We start from the raw sequence: 17161 nt of genomic DNA, 5'->3' as shown, positions 1-17161 counted from the left end.
TTCAGATGTGACGCAAGGCACAGCACCAGTGCTGTGAGCTTGGCTGGGGTCGGCCAGGCTAAGCGGCCATGGTCGGTGGTCAGGGACCCCGCTGGAAGTCGAGGAGCATCGGTAGTCGGTTCTTAACAACCATTCTGTTGAACGGAGTTGAGCTGAGTTGACTTGGTTCTCCCTTCTCTCTAATTACAAGCTCCGTGAAGGGAAGTGTGGGATCGTTCTGTCACATTAAATCTCCCTCCTGAAGCTCCCAGGGTGATGCTCACAGGCTGAGAATCCTCCAGGTTCTCAGAACCACTAGCCGAGTGGCAGAAGGACCAGGTGTGGAGTCAGCTCAGGTCAGGCCCCTGCCCGAGGCAGGAGAGGCCACTGGGCCCTGCTCCTTCAGGCTGGCCAGACCCAAATGGCTGAGATCACTCTTGTAGGCTTAGGGGGCGGAAATTCCCAGCAACGGGGACAATGGGATGTGCCTTCTCCACGTGGGCAAGCCAGCGTTTGAGGGGCCGCGGTAGGAGGAAACTCACTGGTCAGCCCGGGCCTCCGAGGCGTCTGCTCTGTGACTGCCCAGAGCCGAGCTCTTGAGGGCTCCCTGGTGCCCCGTGCCCCAGGCCAGGCCCCCACATCCCGTTGGCGTGCTTACACCATCCTCAAACGGGCTGCTCCAGAGCCGGGGCTGCATGGCTGGGACCACACCACAGGGGAGGATGGTCCTTGGCTGGACTTGCTTCCCCCTTCCCCTCACCCCTCTGGCCCAGCGCTGCTTGAGGTCCCGGTTCCAGAGCAGCTCCAGAACTTTCTTTCTTTTTTTTTTTTTTTAAAGATTTTCATTTATTTATTTAACAGAGATAGAGAGAGAGCACAAGTAGGCAGAATGGCAGACAGAGGGAGAGGGAGAAGCAGGCTCCCTGCCGAGCAAGGAGCCTGATGCGGGGCTCGATCCCAGAACCCTGGGATCATGACCTGAGCCGAAGGCAGATGCTTAATCAACTGAGCCACTCAGGCGCCCTCCAGAACTTTCTAAGGCTTTGTTTATTTATTCCAGATTGGACCAGCCCCTGGGAACGGAGGGTGCCCTGCCCGTGGCTAAGGTGAACCGTTAGGTACTTCGTTGGTCACAGGCTTAGGAATGAGTTTTCCACAGGAATCCCCATTCCTGGGTGGCCGGCAAGGGGCTCTGGCCATCTGTCCTCTTTTTCACATGACACAGTCATCCAGCTACACAGCCCTCTAGCCGCCAAAGTGCCAGAGCCTGCCCACTGCGCGCCAGCTACCCTCCCAGGCGCTGGAGAGAGGAGACGCGCCGGGGTCGGTCCTGGCGCTGGAGAGCTCATGCGCCAACACACAGGAAGTGGGAGGCGCCAAGCCAGAGGGTCTTCAGAGGAGCCGGCAACTTGGGGGCCGACTGACCTGCCCCTCACTCCTCAGAGGAGGAGACTGAGCCCAAGAGGGCGCTCAGCCAGGGGTCTCCCACAGTAAGCAGCCGTGCCATTCACTAAACCCGCACTCACCAGCACTAGCTCGGCGTGTGGGCCGGGCCGGGTCCCGGAGGCGCCACAGGCAGCAGGGAGGACACGGCCCCTGTCGCTCAGGAGGCCGGCGGTGCTGGGGGCTCCCAGTCCGGAGACACTTTAGAGTCCGCTGGGGAGCTTGAAGAAACATCCCAATGCTGGCACCTCAGCCGCAGGGATTCCGATCGGCTTGGTCTGCATGGGCCCAGGTACGGGTATTTTCAACAAACTCTCCGAGTGGTTCTAGCATTCCGGGGGACAGACAGACAAGCAAAGTACGCACCGAGATCTGCAGCGTGTGAGGGACGCGCAGGAAGCAGGAAGCTGAGCGGGGACGCGGTGGGTGGGGGGGCTGCCCAAGGCGAGAGCCGCGGGGCTGCCCTGTGGCTCCGGTGGGCATTAGGGGGTCCTCATGTGGGACAGCAGTGGAGTCTCCTGGGACACAAGGGCCTGCCCTGGAGCCCCAGCCCCCCCACGCCCCACGGACACCCTGTTTATGAGTGCCCCAGGCCACTGTTAGAGTGGTCGGTAAAGCACACTTCCGCGTACTATCCGTATTTCTGGACCCCAACGCTAATCCCGTGAGATGGGCAGGCTCAAGATGAAGAGTTCGCTGGCAGAGAGGTGGAAACTGGCTCAGAGCAGCGTGTGACCCGCTAAAGGGCACACAGCTAATAACTGGATGTGGCGACGCCCGTGGGGCTCACCCACCTCTGCTCACTGCCCCCACCCCCTCCTCCCACACCAGGAGACCCGGGGACCAGCACCTTCCTGCCAGGCTGGGCCCGTGATGTGCCGTCTCCTGTAACATGGAGAGCACACAGTCTCCCTCCCCGCGGGGGACTCAGAGAGGTCTGTGCCTCGGCATCGTCGCTTGGGTTCCTGCCCACAGCGAACCCGGTTACTATAGTAACCCGATGCACTTCTTTATTATAGGGTGCACGGTTTTCGTTTCCTATTTGAAGAGTCTGGCCAGCAGTCACGTTGCCATGGCTTGGCCTGTCGGTGGCAGTTAGGAGCAGAGGGGACCCACCGAGCAGCCATTTAGGGCTTTTCTGTGTCTGCAGATGGTGGAAGGCTGTGTCTGGACCACCCCCCGCCCCTGGCTCAGCTGCACTGGGGACGGCGGGAGGGGAGTCCTGGCTGGGTGTGGGGCTGGGTACCTTCTCCTGGCTACGGATCACACCTTCCTCATGAGAGCCACTGGGCCCCATTGGACCCACTGTGCCTCCTAGTTCCCCTTGTGGAACAGCTCAGAGCTGCTTTGTTCAGCCTCGACTCCTCAGGTGGGACCTCCTGGAGGACGAGGCCTGGCCCCCCTGTGGGCCCCAGCAGCAGCCAGGGCCAGCCACACAGCAGGTGCTCACCCTCATGGTGTGGCCGCAGGGGTCTCAGAGGCAAGGAGGGCGAGTGCCGCCAGGCGGCCCTGAGCCGGGCCACCCGTGGTGCTAACGGTAATCACAGCGAGGGCTTCCTGGCAGCCAGGCGGGCTTCTGACCCCGTGCACACAGACCCAGAGCAGCCTCACGGAGCCGGCCGGCGGCGGGGGTAGCCTGAGGTACACAGAGGTTCGCTAACGTACCCCGATCACAGAGCTGGTTCGCCTTGGGGTCGGGATCCTGACCCAGGGCCCCCACCGTGGACACTCTGCTGCCTTGTGTGGGGCCAAAGTGCGGCCGGGCACACGGACCCCTTCTCCGCAGGGGGAGAGAAGCTGCGCAGCCCCCGGGGTCGCTCGGGTGGGGAGCACCGCTGTTCACCTCCACGCCCCCCGCCAGGGCCCCGCAGGGGCGCAGGGCCGGTTTTAGCCGGACCGGCGGCTCCTCCTCCTGCTCGCGGGACAGCCAGCTCGGGGCGCCTTCAGGCAGGAAGGGGCGCGGGAAGCAGTCTGGAGAGGCCAGCAGGGCCCCGAGCGCACAGGCCAGGCCTCCCCTGGGGGCCCTGAGGTGAGCCCCGGCCGCTCTAACGGGCTCTCTGCTCCCGCCAGCTCTTCGTGATCGACAACGGCGCGGACGACTGGCGGATCGCCATGACCTACGAGCGCATCCTGCACATCAGCCTGGAGATGCTGGTGTGCGCCATCCACCCCATCCCCGGCGAGTACAAGTTCTTCTGGACGGCCCGCCTGGCCTTCTCGTACACGCCGTCGCGGGCGGAGGCCGACGTGGACATCATCCTGTCCATCCCCATGTTCCTGCGCTTGTACTTGATCGCGCGCGTCATGCTTCTACACAGCAAGCTCTTCACCGACGCCTCGTCCCGCAGCATCGGCGCGCTCAACAAGATCAACTTCAACACCCGCTTCGTCATGAAGACCCTCATGACCATCTGCCCGGGCACCGTGCTGCTGGTGTTCAGCATCTCGCTGTGGATCATCGCCGCCTGGACCGTGCGCGTCTGCGAAAGGTAGGCCTGCGCGCGGGCGCTCCCGGCGGCTGGGGGGCGGGGCGGGGCGCACGTGCCCCCGGAGGCTGGCGGCCGGCAGGTGCGCCTGGGGAGGGGCCGGGAGGGGCCCAGCGGGCCAGGTGAGCGGGGAGCCGCGCGCACGACGCGTCCGTTTCCTGCGTACACCGGCGAGCGCCCGCGTTCTGGGCCTTCTTCCCTCGCCCTTTCTCGCGCACAGCGCTTTGCGGTTCTGTATTAGCGCTCCCTCTGGGACGGTAACGACGCTCGCTAGCATTTTCAAGGTTTGGGGAAGTCCTGCAGTGAGGAAACTGGTTTAATTTTGTTTAGTCCAGATATTCTCAAAAGGATTCACCCCAAAACCCTTTTCTTTGTACGCTATTGATGCCTCGCTACCCACCGTGTGGTCCACACACCAGCAGCAGCAGCATCGCTGGGAACTTGTTAGCATGTGGAACCTCAGGCGTCATCCCAGAGCTACTAAGTAGAATTTGCATGTTAACAGGTTCACCTGATGATTTGCATGCACCTAAAGTTTTGAGAAGCACGGTATGGCAGGAACAGACTTTGGGAAACACAATTTCAGGAGCTGGTGCTGGGCAAGCAGGAGGATGTGGCCTCATACAGAGCCACCTGTAACGCAGAGCGCCGGCCCCTCTGACAGGCCCTCCCTGAGGCTCAAGGGCTGCACAAGGCCACCTTCCTCTACCTTCACCCCCAAGCTGCCCTTGAGGACTCCTGTCCCTTTCCAGCTAGCCCTGGATATTCATTTTAATCTGATTTCCCATGTGGAGTCTGAACACGTCTGTTAGAAAGCTGGATTCTCTCCCTAAGTTGCTGTGAGGCCTCTGGCAAGTCACTTAACCTCTCTGGGCCTCAGTGTCCTTGTTTTAAAATGAGGATCTCTCGAGAAGGAAGGAAGAGAAGTCCACTTGAGATGTGGGGAGGCCCGGGCAAGCACCCTGGGCAGTTTGCACGGACCTGGCAGTCCCCCTCAATTTGCTGATAGCTGTGTCGCCAATCTTCCAGGCACCGCTGTCCCAGCAGAGACAAAGCGGGAGACACAAGGGTGGAGGAGAGTTAGCTAAAAACGTCTCATGTGGGTACGTCGAGCCAGACCTCCCCCCTATTTGGAGATGTTCTGTTTGTGGATATTTGGCCAGCAGACACACAGTCAGACCAAGAGGGCTTTCTTCTGCAGCCGCAAAGGCCCCCAAGCATGACAGTGTCAGTCCCTGCGAGCCAGTGCCAGGTGGGGAGACATTTCTTGTGGGCAAAGCCCCAGGGACACGTGATGCCCACCTCCTCGGAACCCTGCCTTGTGGCGGCTGGCACCATAGCATCTGCTGGGGGGGGACGCTTCGTGAGAGTTTCCCGGGGCGCAGACACTCTCTCTGCAGTCAGGAAAGCTGGTGCTTGGGTTCCAGCCCTAAATCCCTTGACATACTCCGGGCTGAGCAACATCGCGCCGGCCACTGTACCTCTCTGGGCCTCGGTTCTGTCACCTGCAAGCTGGGGTCGTAATCCCTACTTTCCAGGGTTTGTTGTTGGAGAGGAACGAGGCAGCGTGCGGGCCTGCCCACTGCAGCACAGTGCTAGTGGAAATCAACCGTCTTGATGGAGAGCTTCTGGTAACTCTTGGGAGTTCCGTGGCTGCTTTGTAGAATGAGAGCCAGCCAGTTCCTACCACAGGTAGGCCCCTGCCTTCCTGTTCCCCTTCCTAATCGATCGGAGCCGAGTCTTCCAACCACTGTGATTGAATTTGCAAAGCCCTTTCCGGTGTCTGAAACCTTCCGCGTCCTCACGTCAACCCCGCTTGGCGTGTGTGCTCACGCCATGGTTCGGACAAACACTTGTGCTGAACACAGAGCAAAGTATCTGCAAGTGAGTTTCATTGTTTATTCAACCTGCCACAAGGTGGTGACTATTTTTTACCCGAAAATAAGCATGCTTCCGAGTGTACAGTTTGCAAAGTACTCTGTTGCCTTTTATTTGGCGTTGAAGGGCCCGCCAAGGCTTCTGAGCTGAGGCTGGGTCGGCTGGCCCCCCACAGCCCGCGGCAGGGCTGACAGGGCCGCAGTCCCACGAAAGGCACAGAGAAACAACGAGCCAGTCCCAGGCCTCGTGCCTGTCCCCCCGCTCCCGTGGAAAGCCCTTCAACCAAACAGCCTCTGTCCAGATGGAACCCGAGGACATCACAGCCTCGGTGTGTGTCATGGTCACGCCTGTGTTCCCCGGCTCGCCCACCGGGCCTGCGACATGCTTCTGCGGGTCCCCTCTGTTGCCTTCCATAGGCCTGTGGTGGAGGCGCTGCGACCGTCCCCATGTCAGAGCTGTGAGAGCGGACAGCAAGCAGTGGCCCGAGTCGCAGGGCTGGGAAGTGCGGAGGCAGAGTGTGAACTTGGTGCGTGTGCGTCGTCCTCCCGCCCGCACGCCCCCCCCGCATCGCGCTGATGCTCGAACTCACAAGGACGCTGTGGCCTGGACTGTCCTGGGGGCTCCTGGCCCGAGAGTCTCAGGGCCGCTCAGGCTGGCACTTAGATCCCAGGGCCCTGCTGTCTGTGCCCTTGACCTTGATCACTGTCCTCGGCGCTGACTTCATGGTAAATTCACACACAGCCGCCGTGCGCCACCTGCAAGCCCACTCTGGACCGCTCGCCTTCCTGCAGCTGGGGCTGCTGGTGGCCACGGAGCCGCTCCCCGGAACTGCCCAGGCTGAAGGGAGTGGCCTCGGCCAGGTCAAGGGCCCTGCCCCGGGGCCACGAGCATCCAGGACCTGTCGGTGTGGGAGCGTCAAGGCTCAGGCCCCTCGCCTCCTGCAGGATGGTCCCCACAGGGCCCTCCCAGCTCCAGGGGCCCTCTGACTGCCTGGCCCTTCACCTTCCTCTCCGCCCTACCCCCCCCCCCCCCAGGGGCTGATGCTGAGAACTGCCCCAATAAAGCTCCCGCGTGAGACTCTTTCTCAGGAGCCTGGCCTTCGGAGCTGTGAAAACACGTATAAATAAGCATGTTTTCTGCTGTTCAGGGAAGCACTGCTCTTTCAGTGACCAAGCAGTTTCTTTCAGAATCCAGTGTAGATGATCACTGTCCTTGCCCAGCGCCCAGCACTAGGGAAGGCGGGAAGAGCCCTGACACGGGAGCCATTCAAGCACAGACTGGACGGAAACTGGACACGGGTCGTGCTGGCGGCCAGCAGCAGCAGGCCAGGCAAGATGGCCTTGATGTGGCTCAGCTGACCGGAGGATGAGTCTGGCACCTCAGTCGGCAGAGAGGGAACGTGACAGGCTCTAGAATACTCCTGCCTGCTGATGCCCAGAGCGGAGCTTGTCCACATTCCGGGCGCCTTTCATCAGCCTGGCCTTATCTGGTTGTATACACACACTTCTGAAGTTGCTATGGAGACCCCTCTTCAGCGAGACGCATTGTAAAAGGCATTTCTCATATCTTCGGTTGGCTTTTATGTGACAGTAAAGGTTTTTCACGTTTCCCCCTTCTGAGGAAGAAGGGGCTAGCAATCACACAGCACTGTGTGCTCTGGGGGGGCAGCTCCCGGTTGCCAGGACGGCCCTGACAACACAGACTTGTTTTCCTTGGACACCCCAGAGCGGCCTTACATCACCGGCTGTGGGCCTGACAGTTGTGGGCCTCCGCGTTCTCTGGGATTCTCCTGGCCGCGTGCCCGCCTCCCACGGCCGCCCAGAGCCCATCGGAGGAAGCTCCTCATTAAACACCGTGTCGTGCGAGCGGGCTGTGGAGAGCCCTGTGTTCGGGCCACAGGCTGCAGAAATGGGCTTTCCTGGCCGCCCTCCGCAGGGGCCAGCTCCCGGGAATGTTTACCTCCCCGCAGGAGGCACAAAGGCCTCGCAGAACACAGATACAGCAAACTGTCTTGTGAGCCCAAGCCAGGTTTTGTAAACCACCTCCAGCCTCTTGAACGGAATCCCTTTGGACTTACCCTCCTGAGGCTCCAAGCTCTGCACACAGCCAGCCTGTCAACAGGTCTTCGGCGGTGACGGTGTGAGTTTTCATCTAGTTCCACATATTCGTATTTTCATGGGAAACCGGATTCTGGAGGCCCTGCCCCCGGAACTGAAGGAAAACAGCTACGGGCCCCTTCTTTCTCTTGTTCGGAGCCACCCTTCCCATTGCAAGAGATCAAGAGAGGTTTTCTTCCTCCACCCCCACTGCCCGCGTCCGGGCGGCACCAGCCAGAAGCCAGGAAGTGAGAAGAGCCCCCTCCTCCGCATGTCCTTCCCACAAACTCCTACCGCCTCTGGCAGGGGACCTCAGCTCCGAGAACCGAGTAGGGACACAGAGCGGGACCCACGGCGTGGGGTTGACACAAGCCCCCAGGCCTAGTCCTCGTGGGCCGGGCAGAGCTGAGAGCAGGGCTGTGGCTTCTCGTGGGCCCCTCTGGATGGAGGCACAACGGCTGGTGTGGAGTGCGCCCCGAGCCCCGCTGGGGCGATGGGAAGACGCGATCAGGGCTTCTAGTCATAGTTACTGTTCTTATAGAACTTAAGATTTCAATCCAGAAAAAGGTGTATATTTATTTATTTATTTGAGAGAGCATGTGTGTGTGAGCAGGGGTAAGGGCAGAGGGAGGGGGGAGACAAGCAGATTCCCCACTGAGCCTGGAGCCACAGGAGGGGCTCGATGAGGGGCAATCTCACGACCCTGAGATCATGACCTGAGCCAAAATCAAGAGTCAGATGCTCAACCAACTGAGCCACGCAGGCACTCCTACAAAACTGAAGCTTTTAAGTATTTAATAAGCAAGTAGATAGTAATACATGTGTGCAACTAGTAATAAGTATACATAGAGCAGAGGAGGGTACATGCTCAAAATCTTGGTACTAATAGGAGTGCATGGTTTCAGAAGCTTGCAAACCACTGCTTTGGGGTATCCGAGGACTAGTTAGTGAGGACGAGAAAGTACCCGCCACATTGGATGAAGCCTGCCCTCTAGCTGAAGGAAGAAGTCAGTAGCCCTGGGGGCAGGGGGGAGCCCAAGGAGTGCGGGTCTGGGCAGATTCCCCTAAGGGCACAGTGTGTTTCCGGCAGAGCGTGGGGTGGGGGTGGGGGGAGATCCTCCCCGAGGCCCTGGAACCAGACCGGCTAATTAAGAAAGAGGAGAGTAATTGTAGATGCAGGAGAATGTTTCATCACGAGAGCCATGGGGCGGGGAGAGCAGCCCAAGAAGGCTCTTAGGCTCCCTAACGGTGCAGGAGGCTGTGATTTCTGCCCCGGGGACAAGGCAGCAGACATGAAAGGGAACTGTGTTTGCTTCACAGAAGCACAGAGTGCCAGAAAACGAAAACTATTTTAGCACAAAGAAGACTCACATTGGAGGTACTGAATTTTTAAAACATGGAATGTGGAGGACGCACTTAGAAGTTCTTTCAGAATGTGGAACAGAACATAGAGATGAGAGGTGGATGATAGGTCAGAACTAGAGGCTCCAGAATCAAGGGTAAGCCTGAGAACTAGAGCTATTTTGGAGGAAGAAACCAGGATAATCTGGATAACAGCATAATCAAAGACATACACCAAGAAAACTTTTCTAGAACTGGCAGCCCAGGGGTGGTGGGGAGGTTAAGATTAGGCAGATGGAAACAGCTGTTCTCAGTCATAACAGGGATGCAAAGCCATACCTAGACATATCCTAATAGACTCTTTTTCTGGAAAATTTACTGAATCTAAAGGTTAAGCAATCCTAGGACACCCGGGCAGCACAGAACAGAACTTCCTCAGGAACCCTAAACTGCAGACATTAGCGTCATTCTTGTGGGAAACAAGAACAAAAGTCATCCTTGGAGTTTTGTGGGCTCAGGAGGTAAACAAGCTGCATGTTTTGGGGAATGAATCACAATTAAGGTCTTAATGCAATGGTGTGAAAGAAAGACAGGTGGGCAGCACTGAAGCCAGGTAAAAGTGAAATCCAGGTACATTTGACCATGACTGCAAAACCAAACTCTGACATCAAACAAAAAGTGGGTTCTGGAAAGAATAGATGTGTGATAAAAGATTCCATAACAATTAGAGAGTTGCAAACTCCCAGATTAAAAGGTTGAGAGAAGGCTAAGAAGGATTAGTAAAAGCATGCTAAAATCATCATCTTAGGTAGAAGAGAATGTTAAAAGCCCTATCATCCAATTTTAATAATTAGAGAAATATAGTTTAAATCATTTTTTAAACCTAAAGGTAACCACAGGTAGAATTTTTGAAGTGTGACAATAGGATAGCAATAGCATCAGCCAAGTATTATTTCACTTAACCTGCACCCCAGCTCCGTGAGGTGTGGGGGCCACTGTGATCTCCACACCCACCCCCGGGAGGAAGCTGAGGCAGGGAGAGGTTAAAGCGGCACGCCAAGCCCCAGAGCTGGGGAGTGGCAGACCCGAGACCCCAGAACCCTGCCGCGAGCCCCACTTTTCACTACCTTGAGAATACGCACTCTCCACATCCCTGGGGGAGACACACACACAACGGCAGAGACAGAAAGACAAAAGAAGTAGGAAGAATTGAAAAACACAGATGAGAAAAAACAAACTTACAATTTATAACAGTCAACATAATTAAGTTTCCCTCCCCTGTTAGAAGGCAGTGTCTCTTAGGATGGGATTTAAAAGCAAAATTTGATTTCATGCTGTTTACAGAAGAGGTTCCTAAAGCGGAAAGACCTTGAAAAATAAATGAATAACAGAGATTTATTAGGGAAGTACAAACCAAAGGGCAATTGAATAGAAGTCCTCATTTTAAACCAACTTGAATTCAAAGCAAAAAACATTGAATGGTCTAGAAGGACCATTTAATATGGATAAAAGTACCATACACAGTAAACTGTGAACTTTTGTGCAAAAATAAACAAGGAGATTGAGACCTGAATTATTAACTATTTTAATAATTGAAAAATATTGAACTTTGTAGCCCATAAACAAATAATACATCTTCTTTTTAAGCATTCATGGAACATTTACAAAAAATCGATCAACTTCTTGGCCACACGTTTCAAAATACCAGAAAAAACCTTCAGACATATTTTCTAACCATGAGGCCATAAAAATTCAATTAAAAGAAAACTTTAGGGGAACTTTTAAAGCAGTCTCCTCTGCTACAACTTGGCCAAGAAAGAATTGTTCAAAACCACCGTTAAAGACTATTTTAAAAATTACAGCGATGACTCTGTGTATCCAAACTCACAGTGTGACCAAAGTTGTATGCCCAGGAAAATATCCTCAAAGTTTTTTATTTAAAAAAATGAAGCATGAAAATAAATAGAATAAATGGAAATTCACTAGGAGAACAAAACCTCGGGAGAACAAATTATAAGACAGCAGTTAATAAGGTGAAAGACAGAATTCATACATCCAAATGATATCAGCTTCTAATAAATTTAATCAAGATAATGCTAGAAAACACAAAATTAGGAATTTTATGGGGGAGTAAGTACGGATTCTGAGGATGTTTTAATAAATAAATGAGAGTAGTTTCACTTGTTTTGAAAGAGAAGACCATTGAGGGGGACTTTGCTGGATAGTTTTGTATTATAAAACTAGGGAGCCTGGGTGGCTCAGTCGTTAAGCGTCTGCCTTTAGCTCAGGTCATGGTCCCAGGGTCCTGGGATCGAGCCCCGCATCGGGCTCCCTGCTCCGTGGGAAGCCTGCTTCTCCCTCTCCCACTCCCCCTGCTTTTGTTCCCTCTCTTGCTGGGTCTCTCTCTGTCAAATAATAAAAAAAAAAAAATCTTGAAAAAAAAAGTATTCTAAAACTAAAGTAATTAAGTCCCTGCGGCATTACTGAAAAATCAGTAATGAGAGATCAATGAAACCTAATGGAAAACCCCAAAATAAGCCCTAGTTTGTAAGAACCCAGTGATGAGAAGGAAAACCAATTAGGAAGCCATAGGTTCTCCAGTAAATGTTAACAGGGAGATTGGAGATTAGATACCTGGATGAAAAATCAGATCAGAGCCTGCCTCTCACCAGCTACCGACAAAATTCCAGGTGCATTAAAGAGTCAGATGTGAAAGAAGAAGCCATGAGCAAGCTCCAGAAAACAAAGTGAACATTTCATCAATCCTGCAATGGGAAGAATGTAAAATCTCAGAAGACACATGAAGGAGACTGTTGTATCTGCTTACATCATAGGTACAATTTTAGATTTCTGTCATCCAAAAAATACACACTTATTTTAAAAGCGAATGTTATACTAGGGAAAATATTTGCAGCAAACATGACAAGAAGTAAATATCCCTGTTATGCAAAGCAGTCTCAAAAGCCAATCAGAGAAATTCAACTCAGTTAAAAAAAAAAAAAGGCTAAACATAACACTGGAACACCACGTTGGAAGAAACACAGACGTCCAGCCTCACCAGTCACGGAACCACAGATGAAGATTACATGGAGAGTGACGGCTTCTCCTCTGGAATTGACACAGATGTGAATGAGGGTGATGCATGCTGGAGAAAGCTGTTCTTGCTGGGGGGGGTGGGTCGTCCCTCCGCAGGAGGGCACAAGGAGAAGCCGTCTGGGGAAGACAGTCGGACAGCAGGTCTTGGGGGCCTTCACGAGTTTGCAACTTCAACCAGTAATTCCTTCCAGGACGCTGTTGTAATGGGATAATCGATTGATGTCAGGATTCTTCAGCATGCTGCCCTCCCCAATAGTGGAGAATCAGAAACCACATAAATGGCCCGGGATTTGAGCAGTTAATCAAATAATAGCACATCCATCCTATGTGCAATTAGGCAACAATGTCAAAATCAGCCTTTTGAAGCCCATAGGCAGGAAAATAGTCATGGTATAGTATTTGAAAAAGGAGGACAAAAATAGTATTATATAGGGTGTTGCCAATTTAAAATCGATACCAGGGGTGCCTGGGTGGTTCAGTTGGTTAAGCGTCTGCCTTCGGCTCAGGTCATGATCCCAGGGTCCTGGGATCGAGCCCCACATCGGGCTCCCTGCTCGGCGGGAAGCCAGCTTCTCCCTCTCCCACTCCCCCTACTCTCTCTCTCTTGCTGTCTCTGTCAAATAAATATATAAAATCTTTAAAAAACCAAATAAAATCGATACCAGATGCATAGAAAATGCTTGGAAACATTGCGTTTTCTCTGTGGGATGTTACGTGTGACTTCCCCATTACATTCCATTGTATTTTCTGCAATGAAAACGCATGACTTTATGTGCTTTTGTCTCTTTTTTTAATGGAAAGAGGTAGCAGTGGCTTTTTTCTCCCTCCACAAAACCCCTCTTCATCTTGCACAGGAACTCATGTTTTATGTCAACAGAGCTTGGAAAGTAAGCTTGCATGGCTCGGGTTTACATACAATTTTTCTCAGAAGAGAGTGAAGTTCCTTCCGAAGGCTCCCTTCCCGCCTGACAGCCAGCGGCCTCAGTGGGCAGGGCGGCCTCCGTGAACCGGCGAGTCCTCCTTCCCCGGGTGGGTGTGGCGCTTACAGCCCCTCCGTGGCCGGGGACGTTCCTGGGAGGACCTAGAGCCGGTGTTCGGGCAGGTGGAGTCTGCAGGTGAGCTGTGACCCGACGCTCGGCCCCAGGGGCTCCTCAGCACGGGCTGGGGGCCGGCGGGACTCAGAGGCCCGCCAGTGTGGACAGGTGGTTCCCGTGGGGAGGAGCTGCTGCGGGAGCGCGGACAGGTGGGGGCCGGAGGGGCACGGGGCGGGGCGGGGAGCGCGGACAGGTGGGGGCCGGGGGGGGGGGTCTCCGCGCGCTGCGGGATTCAGGATCCACGGTGAGGTGGCGCCGCGCCCGCGGACAGTCACCAGTGACTTGGGGCTGGGGCTCTGCTCCAGGGCTGCTCCCCTTTCCCGGCCCTAGCAACCCACCCTCTGGTGTCAGGGGTTCGTCGGACGTGTTTCCCCATCTTTACTCCTCTACAGCCCACTTTCTCTTTCTCGGGGACTCGTGATTCAGCAAGTCTTTCCTCTTCGACATTTGCAGTGATTTTGTGCTCTTTGACATTTAAGCATGAAACGGTTCATTTGTGATCAGTGTATTTGTGCTTTTATATTAAATAATAATAAGTTACTTATATATTAACGAATGACATCTCTTAGGAGAGTGAAGATTTCGGGAAATGACGAATGTCTGTAAAGTCAGCATTCCGAAGTACCGAGTTTGGGACGCGGGTGCGAAGTGAACTCCCCTTGCCCATCTTTCCAGTCAAGTCAATCCCCAAATTACTCCAGCCTAGGTCATGCTACACCCTGGGTTTCCCTAACCTCTCTCTGCCGGGAAGGGTTAGGGCCTGTCTGGGACAGGATTTCGCCTCAGGAAGACCAGTCTAAGCACCAGCCTTCTTTCTTCAGCTGGGCAGGACATCCAGCCCTCCACCGGGGATCTGAGAGAGACGAAGCCCTACAGAAATGGGCTGGAACGACCATCTTCCCAGTTCTGCCAGGGGTACACAGCTGTGCAGTGCTGCGTGGGTTGGAGGGAAGGCGCTGGGCTCTTACAGGGATGCCTAAGGGCCTCGGGCTTCATTGTTCTTCCTGGGGCCCGTGGGGGAGGCAACAGGGCCACAAGTCCTCGAGTGAGCGAAGGTGAGAAAAGGGAGGGGCTCCTGGAGGCCACGTCAGCCAGGGCTATGTGTGGGCTGGCATTAGTCAAGACAGGAAAACCACATTCTGTCAGCTTTTCCACTTCGGGGTGTTTTGTTTGTCCCTGGTGACCCCATTGTGCCCTGCATCTCTAGGGCAGGCTCCCACCAGCATGGGACGGGGCCCTCACCCACAGGCCTTCTCCGAGTGTTCGATGGCCCAGGATGGGTCCTTGTGCTCTCCCCACCACCCTGGGCTTCTGTCCCCTGCACACCACCACCCACGTGGTGTGGAGCCCTGCAGTCCGGGCTCCCACCACCGCCGCTGCTGGGGGATATTTTCATGGGATTTTTCTCCCTCCATTAATGCAGACTCCCCCATCCCCTGAGATTTGGCCACAGGCCCCCAGATGCTGAGCGGGGAAGGAATACAGGCACTCCAAATGGCACCTCACTGAGCACTCCCCGCACACACTCCCCTCTACCTGGATCCCTACCCCCCCCAACCCACCCCCACCCCCACCGCCTAAGCATTTAGGAGCAACCACATCCGGTGAGAATCCCCAAGCCCTAACACACCAGGTCATGCTGTTCTCCCAAGAGGCTCAGGGGAGCTGCCTGCCAGCAAGGCCCCTGCGGGCTGGCCCAGACGAGCGGGTATGGGCCCGCCGGGCTTGGCACCCCCACAAAAGAGGGGGCACAAAGCCTAGTTAGCAAGACTCCTTTGGAAATTTTAAACATGTTTCAGCTGAGCCAACAGACACACAGCAGTGCGAGAGCACAGAGGCTGAGTCCCTGAACTCAGGGCAAAAGACAGCCTGGCTCCTGGTTGTACACGTACTTGGGCAGAGTCAGCTTCTCCTGAACACGCCTGGGACGAGAGGCTCACCACTTCAAAAGACAGCTCTGACCTCATAGTACCTTCCTAATATGAGTTAAAATTAAACTCCTTATAGTTTGTGACTTGGGTCCTAACTCTGTTTTTTATATCAACACAAAAGAAAGTCGAGCAACACAGGTTGGTGGTTAAGCCATCGCCATCTGGGCAGATTTGGGCTCGGGCCTTGCTTGGGCTGAGTCTTCGTGGCGGGAGACCCTGTGGGCAAGCCGGCCTCAGGACATCTGGAGAAGGGGATAATTCGCAGAAAGCCCCTAGCAGGGGTAAAGCGTTTAGCACAGTGTGAGCCTCCAGGGAAGCCGGCCAGTATTCCCTCTTCCACAGGAGGCCCTAGATATTTGAGAACCTGTCTCATCTTCTTGAAACAAATGGTCTCTGCTCCTCGGACGGGTCCTCACAGGACTCTGTTCTGATCAGACTGCTGTCTCCTGCTCATCCTCCTCCTTGGTCATCTGTGTCCCCACAAGGTGGGGGCCCCAGACTGAATCCAGTTCCCCTAGTGTTACGCAACCTCCCTTATTCTTTTAAAGCTTTTATTTATTTGAGAGAGAAAGAGAGAGAGCATGAGCCGGGGGAGGGGCAGAGAGGGAGAGGGAGACGCAGGCTCCCCGCCGAGCAGGGAGCCCGATGCGGGACTCCGTCCCAGGACTCCGGGATCATGACCTGAGCCGAAGGCAGACACTTAACTGACCGAGCCACCCAGGCACCCCATTATTCTCCCTTTAATGCAGTGTGAGAGCGGCCAGTGGGAAGGGCCCAGGCCCCCAGGGCAGGCACACTGGCTGGGAATTGTGGAGGGAGCCCCAGGGCGGCACGGCTCTGCTCAGGGTTGGCACCTTTGAGAGCACCGTCACCCAGCGTGGCCCATCACCTAACAGGAGCCACGGCTGAGGCGAACGCCGGGAGGCCGACGAGCCGTGTGGGGACCAGGGGGGCTCTCACTGTCCAGACGGTCGTGTCCTGTTCCCAGCTTTAGCAAGGGGTGGGGTCGAGCCTGGGGGTCCATCTCTCTGCCTCGGTTCTCCCTCTGATAAAAGCAGTAATTTATCCGGCCAAGGGCCTGAGCACTGGGTGTCGGGCTCTCCTCCCCGGCTCTCTGGACCACCCTTCCAGTTTGTCCTCTGCCAGCTCTGCTTCCTGGATCGGGGCCGCTGCATCCTCCACCATCCCTGGCACCGTGCCTGCGCCCAGAGAACCCATCCACCACTCTCAAATGCACCGTGCCCCCCAAGCCCCTCCCCTGAGTGGCGATGCTCTATTAGGAATAGTTCGCTAAATAATAACGTTATTAATCATATCGAGTCCAACTATTCACCAGGCACTGTGTTAGGAGTTAAATACACCTCAGAAAACAAGACAGGACTTTTCCCTCACGGAGAGTCTACCTGGGAAAACTGGTAGCAAGAAACAAGCCATTTCAAATCTCTGCTGCATACGGCGAAAGAGTTAAACACAAGGTTGCAATGACTTTTTGGGGTAAGCAATGGGGTTGGAGAACAATCCTACTCAGCTGAGACCCGCTTGGAAGGTTGTTCTAGGGAGGGTATGTGCCCCTGAGAGCTAAGGAGCCATTTACAGACATAGGGGGTAAGCTTTCCAAGAGGGAGCGGTATGTACAAAGGCCCTGCGCTGGTGAAGAGCATGGAGTGTGGAGTCACCTGAAGGACAGACGGACAGGCATGTGACTGTGGCAGGGCCTGGGCCACAGAGGGGGCAGGAGACCCATGGCGGGGGCCCTAGGCTGTGTTAAGGGGTCAAAGCCAAGTGCTGTGGGGAGCCTCTGAAGATGTTTAGCTAGA

At 55.1% G+C, this 17161-nt stretch overlaps 1 protein-coding gene across 1 annotated transcript in view; it reads left to right on the top strand.

Moving 5' to 3' along the window:
• Positions 1-17161, top strand: part of KCNN3 (potassium calcium-activated channel subfamily N member 3) — a 129932-nt gene that overhangs the window by 74622 nt on the left and 38149 nt on the right. Inside the window, exon 3 of the mRNA XM_035009696.1 lies at positions 3493-3911. Within this exon, the coding sequence (XP_034865587.1) occupies positions 3493-3911 (419 nt within the window). The remainder of the gene's footprint in view (positions 1-3492; positions 3912-17161) is intronic.

The sequence above is a fragment of the Mirounga leonina genome, unplaced genomic scaffold, assembly GCF_011800145.1.
Source record: "Mirounga leonina isolate KUSES-001 unplaced genomic scaffold, KU_Mleo_1.0 Mir_154, whole genome shotgun sequence".
NCBI lineage: Eukaryota > Metazoa > Chordata > Mammalia > Carnivora > Phocidae > Mirounga > Mirounga leonina.
Note: the sequence above shows the minus strand (reverse complement) of the source record. Positions and strands in the feature narration are given on the sequence as shown.